The 11,646-nt window shown below is 32.2% G+C and overlaps 1 protein-coding gene across 1 annotated transcript in view; it reads right to left on the reverse strand.

The window, feature by feature from the left end:
* The window catches only part of LOC122637971 (diacylglycerol kinase 1), an 83,280-nt gene that overhangs the window by 7,815 nt on the left and 63,819 nt on the right, over positions 1-11,646 (reverse strand). Inside the window, exons 4-6 of the mRNA XM_043830538.1 lie at positions 6,697-6,831; positions 5,504-5,726; positions 3,760-3,921 (exon numbers count right to left, since the gene is read on the reverse strand). Coding sequence (XP_043686473.1) covers positions 3,760-3,921; positions 5,504-5,726; positions 6,697-6,831 — 520 coding nt within the window. The remainder of the gene's footprint in view (positions 1-3,759; positions 3,922-5,503; positions 5,727-6,696; positions 6,832-11,646) is intronic.

Genomic DNA, 11,646 nt, shown 5'->3' on the forward strand with positions numbered 1-11,646 from the left:
AGAGAGAGAGAGAAAGTCAAAGAATACAGTAAAATGCAAAGAATATCCGATATTATATCTAGATTTTTCGAAATTGAATTTTTTTACGAACCTTCCTTCAGCAAATTGCCAGGTACATTTTGCAAGTCTATCAAAAGCTTCCTTTTGAGAACCATATTGAAAAGGATCTCGCCGTAAGATAAAATACGATTCAATCGACTTAAGTAAATATATATATATATATATATATATATATATATATATAAAATATATAAAAAAATATATATATATATATCTATATATACATCAAAACAAAATTGTAAGGATCGAGAAATCTTTCGTAAAACGTAGAAATATTTGTTATACTAAATAAGCGTTATACTAAAATGACTCTCGTTAGCGATTAATGATTTAACGCAAAAGCAGCAACAATGGTAGCTGCGAAAACAACAACAATAGAACAACAACAAGGACAAGAATAACAACAACAACAACAATAATAATAACAACGACGACGACGACGACGACGACGACGATGACGATGACAACAACAACAACAACAACGACGACGACAACGACGACGACGATGACGACGACGATGACGATGTTGACAATGAAGTGGAATAACAGTAGCACTCCGGTAACACTTGTTGCTTCTAGTGCACCTCGAGAGTTACTGAGCGTGGCGAAAGCTCGGTCAGGATACAACACGCAAGGTTCCGAGGCAAACGACGTCATTTATACCGAATGACACCGAAGGCGTAGAGCTATTTCGAGGAGTCCGCCAGAGGCGTGCGAAAACGCGTCAACCCTCTCTCTTTTTCTCTCTCTCTCTCACTCATATACACACACACACACTCTCTCTTTCTCTCTCACACTCTCACATACATTCTCTCTTTTCCTCTTTCTTTTTCTTTTTCTTTTCCTGTCAGGACAAAAACACAAAAAAAAAAGTGACACGATCAATTAAAAAGGCTATACCGACGATTAATTCTTCTTTATTTCTCTCTCCCCGATGACAATATCCACAAAAATAAAATTCGCCACATTTTATAATTGTTCCAAACGCGATTGTTTTATTTTCGAATAAGCGATCTAAATTTCGATGTTACTTAAAACTGTATGATGAAAGCAATCGAATGTTGAAAAAAAAAGAATGATGGACAAACTCTCGCACGTTCGAGAGTCGATCGATTAAAAAGAACATATCGACGATTGATTTTTATTGAACGATTGTCAATTTCCTAACAATCGCGATAAAATTTGTCACGTTATAGATATATAAGGAGAGAGAGAGAGAGAGGGAGAGAGAGAGAGAGAGAGAGAGAGAGAGAGAGAGAGAGAGAAAGTTTTCAATATGATCTGTTCATTTTTGAAGGAATAATGTTAATAAAAATTATATATATATGTATGTATGTATGTATGTATGTATGTATGTATGTATGTATGATAAAGAAAATGGAGCATTACGATATCATTCAAAGATTTGTTTATTCAAAGAAACGCGGAAATAAACAGAAACAAGCTAGTAGCTACAAGATATTTCTAATGCCGTGACATTTCGTAAAGATCAAGCCGTTTGTGTACATAAGATTTGTAAAAGCGAAAATTAGAAATACCGAATTCTGCTTCCTGTATTTTCACGAAAGAGATAGATAGATAGATAGATAGATAGATAGATAGATAGATAGATAGATAGAAAGACAGGAAGAAAATTTATTCAAACTTCTCTCGGCTATTGCGAAAGACTTTGATGAACATCTGGATTCTATAAACCAAACATGTTACATTTATAATTATATTAATACTACAGGCAGACCTCAAAAAAAAAAAAAAAAGAGAAAAAAGAATGATCGATCAAAGCAGAAAATCACGTAATATTTCGAGTTAAAATTATTTGCGTTAATATACGTCTCTCTCTCTCTCTCTCTCCACACACACACACACACACACACACACACATGTATTTACATGTATGTTTACAGTTCACATTTACAAATTTATGATAATTTATTATTTTCTACGGCATAAGACAAAATAAAATTTCGTATTTTTCTGATTTATGTTCAAAACGAAATGCACTTTCGTTAAGAACCTCATATCTTTTCAATGTTATAAATGTACTCCGCTAGCGATTGTACGATGCCGTACGATTTTACGATTTTTCTCTTCCCGGAAAGAATTAAATTGGATGTGTTCGTGATCAATAAAAAAAAAAAAAAAAAAAAAAAGAGAGAGAGAGAGAGAAAAAAAAGAAAAAGAAAAAATGTAACCCCTATGTGAGACTGACGTAAATCTTAAACAATACGTACAATACAAAAACAATAAAAAAATAAATAAATAAATAAATAAATAACGTATTACCAGGAGGAAACGAGAGATGGGTGCAGGGTCAAAAGAGAAAGGGGTTGTTACATTTGTCATGGAAATTATTTCGTTGGTAAAATTTAAATGAAGATAAATTTAAAATATACCTACCGTCTAGACTATAAAATGTGTATATATATATATATACATAAAGATAAATACATACATATATATGTATATATATATATGTATGTGTATATGTATGTATGTATATGTAGGATAAAAGCAATCGATTAAAATATCACGTCGAGCGGTTGTAATATGCGCGTAAATGTATAAGAATATATCCCAAGGTGGTTATGGAGCGAGAATCGAGTTTTATGGAGCCAAGCCATCCATTTTACGAGGGTGTATTGTTTGGCGAACCTTCGCTTTACGCTTTTATCGGCAGTGGCTCCGTTCTAAACGTAATGAGGTACACTTACGAGCTGAATCTTGGATCATAAATCGACTAACGACGTTAAAATTCTCTCTTCTTACAAGGGAATAAACTCTTGCAATCTTCTTCGAGCTAGCATATTTAATACGATCGATTATCGTCAATTATCGATGAATAAATTAAACCACAATTATATATATATATATAATCTCTCTCTCTCTCTCTCTCTTTCTCTCTCTCTCTCTTCTTTAATATCCGGATATTAATACATTTAGAAAAAACAAAAAAAAAAAAAAAAAAAAAAAAAATCTCAAATATAAGATTTATCCAAGATTAATACAATTCGAACGTGACTATATCTTCCAATATCCGATAAAAAAAAAAAAAAATGAACAATTACATGAAATCTATCCTTTGATGCTGAATATTCATTTTATCTCTCTCTTTTTCATATCCGGACATTAATGCGTTAAAAAAAAATCCAAGATTAATATTCTCTGAATGAAACTTAAAGACTATATGATTAGGAGAGATTAATACAATTCGAACACGATTATATTTTCTAATATCCGATAAAAAAAAAAAAAAAAAAAAAAAAATAAACAATTATATCAAATCTATCCTTTGCTGCTTTGATAATGAACGTTCTCTTTCAAAAGATATTTCCAAAACATTATATATATATACGTTTATTTAGAATGAATATTTCCGAATTTAACGTAAGAGAAAACGACTAAGAGGAAACGGATATTGCAAGAGGCAATCGATATATCGTCGAATTATTTCCAAAGTTGGCACGTTACGTGTATATTGAAATGGGAGGCGACCAATCGAGAACCAGTGTTGGAGAACCATTTGCTACGATGATGATGGTCAATATCGAAATCGATGGTATGTACATTCTCTCTCTCTCTCTCTCTCTCTCTCTCTCTCTCTCTCTCTCTCCCTCTCTGTCTATTCGTCGTATTTCTATCCATCTATCTGTATGTCCGTCTGTCCGTATCTTTCTCTCTTTCTCTTTCTCTCTCTCGTACCTTCCAATTTCCCGTTGTTGACGAGAAGCGAATTGTTCGACTTCCTGGACGAATTTCGCGACATTTGACTGTGACTTGGGCTGCTATCGGTGCTTTTCTTCTCGAGAACGTCGTGACAACTGTAGGACGTACGTGTTACCGTCAGCATTGGATGTACGCTTCCTAAAATCGTCAGCACATGAAACAAGAGAAAACAATATGTGAACAATTTTCTTTTTCCCTTTTTCTTTCTTTCTTCTTTTTTTTTTTTTTTTTTTTTTACGTCTTTTCATGAACGTCTCGAATAACAATGACGACGGTACCAGCAGTGGGACGCACGAAATCGAGTATCATCTCTATATGTGTAAATTAGTTTAAGAAAAGTTATTTCCCAAAGATTTCCCTGGAGCGATAAAAGGAACGGAAGAGCAAGAGGAGGGGGAGGAAGAGAAGAGGAAAAGAAAAGAATAAAGAAAGAAAGAAAGAAAGAAAGAAAAAACGAGGAATCAAATGAAATAAAAAGAAATATAAAAGGAAAATATCAAATATGTCGATCATTGAATTTTAAGGAGAAAACCAACGAGATCGACGCTCTTCAAGAGTCGTGCTTTCGTAACGAATAACAATCAAATTCCAGGATACCGATCGTTGTCGAGGAAAACGATGAAAGAAAGAGTGAGAGAAAAAGAGAGAAAAAGAGAGACAGAGAGAAACAGAGACAGAGACAGAGAGAGAGAGAAATTGATAACGTCGACGACTCTCAATGCGATAATACCTGGCATCATTGTTATTTTTCCCGTTGACCTATTTTTAAGAGGATGGGCAAGGATAGATGGAAATACTCGTGTAGAGAGAAAGAGAGAAAGAGAGAGAGAGAGAGAGAGAGAGAGAGAGAGAGAGAGAGAGAAAAGGAGGGTGAGATGGTGGTGATGGTGGGGTAGAATCGAAGGATTTCCCTTGTCCCAACGAAAATACGACGACGCCTCCTGACATTTAAACCTCGAGAGGGAAATCGTAACGACGGCTTTTCTACTCTCACATCGTTTCCTTTTTTTTTTTTTTTTTTTCTTAATCGCTCGTAGAGCTTCCTATTTTATTACTCCCCACCCCTCATCAGTCGTACTTCGGTATTTCCTTCCAATCCGATTTCAAATCCGTCCGCCATATCTTCGAATTGTAATTTACAACGCTTTCTTTTTTCTTTTTTCTTTTTTTCTTCCTAAGAAGCGACAACGATTTTTTTGTTGTTGTTGATACGTGTACCGAATTACTCGTTCATATTTTTTTTCTGCTAGATATTATTATTATTATTATTATTATTATTTTTTTTTTTTTTTTTTTATTTGTTCTTTAGTTTTTTGTCAGAATGCTATTGTACCAAGTTCGAAGAGAAGAGGACTGAATTATTTGTAATTAGTATGAATCGATTCGTCGAGTAATAGAAATAATCGATCGATTCGACAATTGTTAATATAATCGTTTCGTGTTTCTTCGAGGCTACGAACCGTGTTTTTAAAAAAAAAAAAAAAAAAAAGAAAAACAAAGAAAAGAAAAGAAAAAAGGGAAAAGAATTCTTTCGACTTTTATAATAAATAATAATTCGATTTCGCAAAAATGAGAGAAGAAGAAATGAAACGAAAGGAATTATTATTACAGCGACTTACGATAAAACGGCGAGTGCGATAATAATATAAAAAAGAATATGTAGGTGGATAATATCGAAGGAACGAATAAACGTGGTACGTAGAGATATTCGTGGAATTACCGGTTCGCGTTCTCGAGGAGGCTTCGCTCTCGGTTCTGTGGTGTCCCAGAGCTTGCAGCTTTTCCGTAAGTCCATGAATTTTGTCGACCAACGAGGAACTACCAACGTGGCTATCAGTGCATGCTCCTCCACCCGGTAATCCGGTGCTGTTCACGTTACTGCTCGAAGTTGTGTGAGAAGTAATCGCTGCGCATGCAGTCGTCGACGAAAGTACAGCCATTTCCTAAAAAAGAGAAGAGAGAAGAAGAAGAAGAAGAAAAAATTTAAGAAATAATAAAACAAGAAGAACAAGAAGAAGAAGAAGAAGAAGAAGAAGAGAAAAAAATAATAATATCCAACGATAAAAAATAAATATAGTAATGTTTCGTTTTTCTTTTCTTTCTTTTTCTTTTCTTTTTTTTTTTTCTTCTGCTAATGACTTCTTACTCGTTTTAACTGGACTTTGTTTTTTAACTTTTTTCTTTCCCTTCCCTTTCTCCGTGGTCAAGAATAATATCTACGTATCTCCGATCCGATTATATATCACGTATATATACGATTTTCAATAATGAAGGTCGAACACACGTCGAGAGAAAAAAAGAAAAGAAAGGAAAAAAAAAATTCCTCCTCGATTCCTTTTTTCGTTCGAAATAAATTTTCACCCAGTTCGGTCCGATCTCTCGTCCTTCTTTTTTTTTTTCTTTTTTACTCCCTTCTTGCATACTCCCATCCCTCTCATTTCCCCACCTCCATTACTCGCCGTCCCCGTCATAAAGTCTTCCTACATGTGGACGATACGTAATCCAATCCGCTCGTTCGAGCCAGACGCACGTTAATCTCTTTAATTTACTTTAGTACGTTAGTACGAGAATGAAATCTCATTCGAGTTACATCTCATCGTCGTTTTCGAAGGATCAATATGAAAAAAAAATTCTTTACAACAAACGAATATTTTATTAAAAGTCATCTTTTTCTTCTTATTCATCTTCTTCTTCTTCTTTTTGTCTGTTTTTTTTTTTTTTTCTTTTCTTTTCTTTTCTTTTCTTCGATCTATATCCAATTCATTACTATTTTTTAAGATCAAACTTTCGATCGAACTATATAGATGAAACCTTTTAACATGGAATATACAAATTTATATATATATATATATATATATATATATATATATAGATGTATGTGATATAGTTATGATATTTATTTTTATGACGTACCTTAAAGGCCTTGCCATCGACACCACGGGAATCTTTCCTAACGAACGAGAGAAAAAGGTGACGCGAGAGTTCATCGGGTGTCGCGACTTCGAGGTAAGTGTCCAGAAATTTTCTAAAACCTTCGTAATCGATGTCCTGTGAACATAAATACGTTTTTATATATATACGTATGTATATGTATATGATATGTGTATAAATAAAAAAGGTACATTAAATCAAAAGATATATATATATATATATATATATATATATATATATCATATATATTATTTACAAGAAAATAGAAAAATATGTTACAATTAAAAAAAAAAAAAAAAGAAAAAAGTCGAGCTTGTACACTTTTATTTTATTTTATTCAGAGTATATCTTCGTCAAATATATATATATATATATATATATATATATATGTATATATATACGATATATATATATAAATAAAAAAATTATATTAAATATATATTTATTGCAAAAAATATTATATATATTATTTACGAGAAAGTAGAAAAATATGTTAGAATTAAAAAAAAGAAAAAGAAAAGAAAGTCGAGCTTATAATTTTTTATTTTATTTTATTTTATTCAGAGACATACCTTCGTCAAATATATATATATATATATATATATAGCATATAAGATATATATACATAAATATAAAACAGAACTACAAATATATATATTTGCAATACATCTAACAAATAGTATAAAATAATAAAACTTGATTGATCGCACTCGTGTAATTTTTCTTTCTATTTATTTATTTTTTCATATTTAATAAACACCTCTTTTTAGAATAAACTTTTAATCTCACTTAACGAAGCATATAAAATAGAAGGAGGGGGTTTTTGGATGAGAGAAGTGATATTTCCATCACGGGCAAAATGTTGTCGGATTCTCGATGGGAAAAAAGACCAGAGTCGAATCGTTTTTTCGACAAATTGACCATTCGTCGCGATTGCAATCGACGGCCTACATTAAAGCCCACGAACCGTCGCTAGCGTTGGCACTAATCGATCGATCGATCGGTGTTTCGTGTAATTAACTTGTGTTTACCTAAAGCCGATTCGTCGAATCGTAGTACCGCGACGCGTTGTGCATCGCCGTTACGCTTGAAATACGTTTATTACGAAGATAGTTCGTATCCACCCATGCCATCGTATTTCAGAATGGAATAGCACCTTAATTCCTTTATTATCATTTACGAGAACAGTTTCCGCTTTTAAGAATGGAATTATTAAACGAAACGAATTAGAAACTCTTCGAGTAAGATAAAGAGATAAATATATAGATAAATAGAGAGGGAGAGAGAGAGAGAGAGAGAGAGAGAATGACGTTTCGAATATCCAGTTTGTAGGTCAAGCATAGCGTGAGATATCCATGATGTCCTCAAAACACGACACTGTGACTGACTTGAGTGTTTCCTCAAGAGAGAGAGAGAGAGAGAGAGAGAAAGAGGAAGAGAGAGAGAGAGAGAGAGAGAGAAGGGGAGGAAATAGAAAAATTAATTAAGAGAATAAAGTAAAAGAGAAAATTTCATTTACAAAGCAATCCTGAAAAAATATGACTACTTTGTGTTTATCCAGGCAACCATCCCCTGATCCCAAGAGTCTCGAAGGACGAGAAATAAAAAAAGAGAGAGAGAGAGAGAGAGAAAGGAAGAGAAAAAATCGATTGTGCGTTCACACGTAAACGAAAAAATCCGTTTGTAAAACTCAACAGCATAAAGAATTTCCTCTGCAATATTTCTTATACTTGATATTTTTATACTATAATACTATTCGAGGAAGAGGGTGGTCTTATTTTTTTTTCTTTTTCTTTTCTTTTTTTTTTTTTTTTTTTTTATGAATTCAAGACAATGAAAAAAGAAAGTAAAAGAGGGAAAATGAACGAGGGAGAACAATAAAATCGTAAGTGGAACGAATTTAATTGAATCGAGAGAGAGAGAGAGAGAGAGAGAGAGAGAGAGATACGAAACGATAGTCTCGATACCTGTTGATCGAGATGTTAATAAGTCTCGATCTCGTCGAATACTATTATCCATGGAATTTGATAAACTCAGAATTACGCATTATCGACGAGTGTGAAAGGAAGTTTGCTCACGATTTTCCTATGCATCGTTCGTTCAAGAACATATTTAATTATGCGATCGGAATAATCGTTCAGAAAGCTTTTAAGAGAATCTCCAAACTCGTTTACTTTCAAATCGATATTTCGCGATCGTACGACGATTACGACGATTAACGCTATACTATATATATATATACACACACATATATATATACATAATACTACACGCATACACATGCACAAAATATAAATACACACAAATATAATGTAATCTATATCGTAATATAAATCATTGATAAAACGAAGAATTCATTCGAAAAATAATAATAACGTTTCTAAGTTCACGTTGGATCATATTAGAATACTTTTTGTAAGAGCAACGATTCAAATAATCTTTAATAACAATTATTGTTCAATCGGCATATTAAAAAGAAAGAAAGAAAGAAAGAAAGAAAAAGAAAAAAAAAATAACAGAAAAAAGGAGAAACAGAAAAGTACCATATAATATTAAACCAAAAAAAAAAAAAAAAAAAAAAAAAAAGAAAAAAAAACAATGGACGTCGCAAACGTAAAAGTCGAATTAGATTTCGTTGATGATTCTAAGAAATAGTTCACATCTCGTTTGTACATTGTATCTTCGTGAAAGAAAGAGGAAGAAAACGAGGAAGAAACAAAGGGAGAAAAATGAAAAAAGAAAAAAAAAAAAAATAGGAGAGAAAGAAAAATGAAAAGAAAAGGAAAAAAGCGGACAACCAAGAGACAACTCAGTTTCGAGCTTTTCTCAAGCAGAAAGCTTTCTCTCCTTCTCTCTTTCCCTCGTCCTTTCCACTACCCTCTTTACTCCCTCCCCTCCCATCCCTCTCTCCTCTCGTTCTCTGCTTTACTGTGTGACATTTATCGACGCCACTCTTCAAGGACGGAGGGCGTCGCCTTCTCCTCTTTCTTTTTTTTTTTCTTTTTTTTTTTTTCCTTCCTTTTTCCCATTAAACTTGCGCTCTTAGCGATAAACTCTCACCCTCCTTGGTCGTCGAGGCTGGACTACGCTTACAAAGCGAAAGGGCGCGGTTTCTGTAAAGGACGAAAAAAGAAAAAAAAAAAAAAAAGGAAAAAAAAAGAGAAAGAAAAGATAGGAAGGAAGAAAGGAAGGAAGAAAAGGAAAAAGAAGAACGAATGTGCGTGTGTTTGTGACTGTCTCTTTCTCTCTCTCTCTCTCTATGTGTGTGTATGAGAGAGAAAGAGAGAGAGAGAGAGAGAAAATCGTAACGTGAAATCGATCGAATGTTCGGTATATATACTCGTTCCCTCTCGTTCGGATGATCCTCCTCGTAAATGAAATCGTAACGGATCCAAAGCGATAAGTCGAAATGAAAGCTTTCGAGATACCCACTTGAGTACACTTCGTTAATCCCGTTCTCCACTTCTCGGATTCCTTTCTTTTAAATTGCTGAAATTTTCTGAATAGAAATTGCTCTTTCCTTCTCTTTTTGTCTCCCTTTTTCTTTTCTTTCTTTCTTTTTTTTTTTTTTTTCTTGTTTAGTTTTCTTTGCTTTTCTTGTCCTTTCTTTTCTCACGTCGTTTACTTCTTCTTTTTAGGTATATAAAAAATATTACTATTTGTTCATTCATTTTTTCGGGGAGTAATGAGAACGATGAAGTAAAATATAGAAAATAAAATAAGATTCTATAATAAAATAAAGGAATAATGAGATTGTATTTTAAATTGTACACTACTCTTTCTTTTTTCTCTTTTCTTTTTGTTCGTTAATATCTTCTTCTCTTGATTATATAATTCAATATTTTTTTCATTCAATATTTGTTTGACAGGGGGTAAAAGAGGAGGAGAACGTATTAAGGTACATTACGTAGGTAATAAAACATTTTGTAGTATATAACTTATACTAACATAATTATGCTATAATTTCTGGTCTATAATATTACTAATGTCTATAACTTTTATCAGTAGAGTTAGAGGGTCGAAAGTTTCTATGCTTGTAGTTTGATAATCCGAGAATGAAAAGAAAAAAAGGAAGATAAGAAAAAAATTAGTCTATACAAAAATCTAGAGAAAAAATATATATATATATATATATATATATATATATATATATAATTGATTTTGAAAATCTCTTAGAAACTTTTCAGCCATCCTATATAATCATATTACATTTATATACGATACAAATAATGTTTATTAAATAGTATTTTTACGATTTAACAATTTATTACTTGAACATTAATTTTTGATCAACGAACTAAACTTTGTTAGTTGTTGTTGTTATTTTATTTTATTTTTTTTTTTTTTTTCAATGAAAAAGGATAATATAAAATTTGGAAGATACCGTGTAACTTCAAAAATTATACGACAACAGTGTCATGGAAGATTAATTCATTTTTCGTCTTCTTCGAAGAGAAAAAGGAAAAAAAAAAAAAAAAAAAAAAAGAAATGGAAATATTTTCCAAACAGAACATAAACACGTCTGATGAATATACGTTTCTAGAGAACGTCCGACAAATATCTGCTCGTACTACTGCGAATCATCTTACATTTGGCAATGCATGGTTATATCTCACCACTGTTAATAGCAATTGACTCAAAATGGAGCAAACTACTTATCGAAACGTAGACAATCTTCTTCGACGTGTTATACTTGACAATTATAAAAAAAACATGAAATTTCGAAAAGATCAATTACTCTTCTACTAAACGTACACACACATACACATTCATATAACTCGAAGACCGACGAATAATCAGAATAATTTTTACACGCCGTTAATAAAATTATAACAATTAAGATATACCCAATTCGTAAAGATTTCCAAATAATTTTCTAACTTTTATAATTTACTAAGATCACGATCGACGATTGAAGAAAAGAAAAAAAAA

This window comes from Vespula pensylvanica, chromosome 2 (genome assembly GCF_014466175.1).
Source record: "Vespula pensylvanica isolate Volc-1 chromosome 2, ASM1446617v1, whole genome shotgun sequence".
Taxonomy (NCBI): Eukaryota; Metazoa; Arthropoda; class Insecta; order Hymenoptera; family Vespidae; genus Vespula; species Vespula pensylvanica.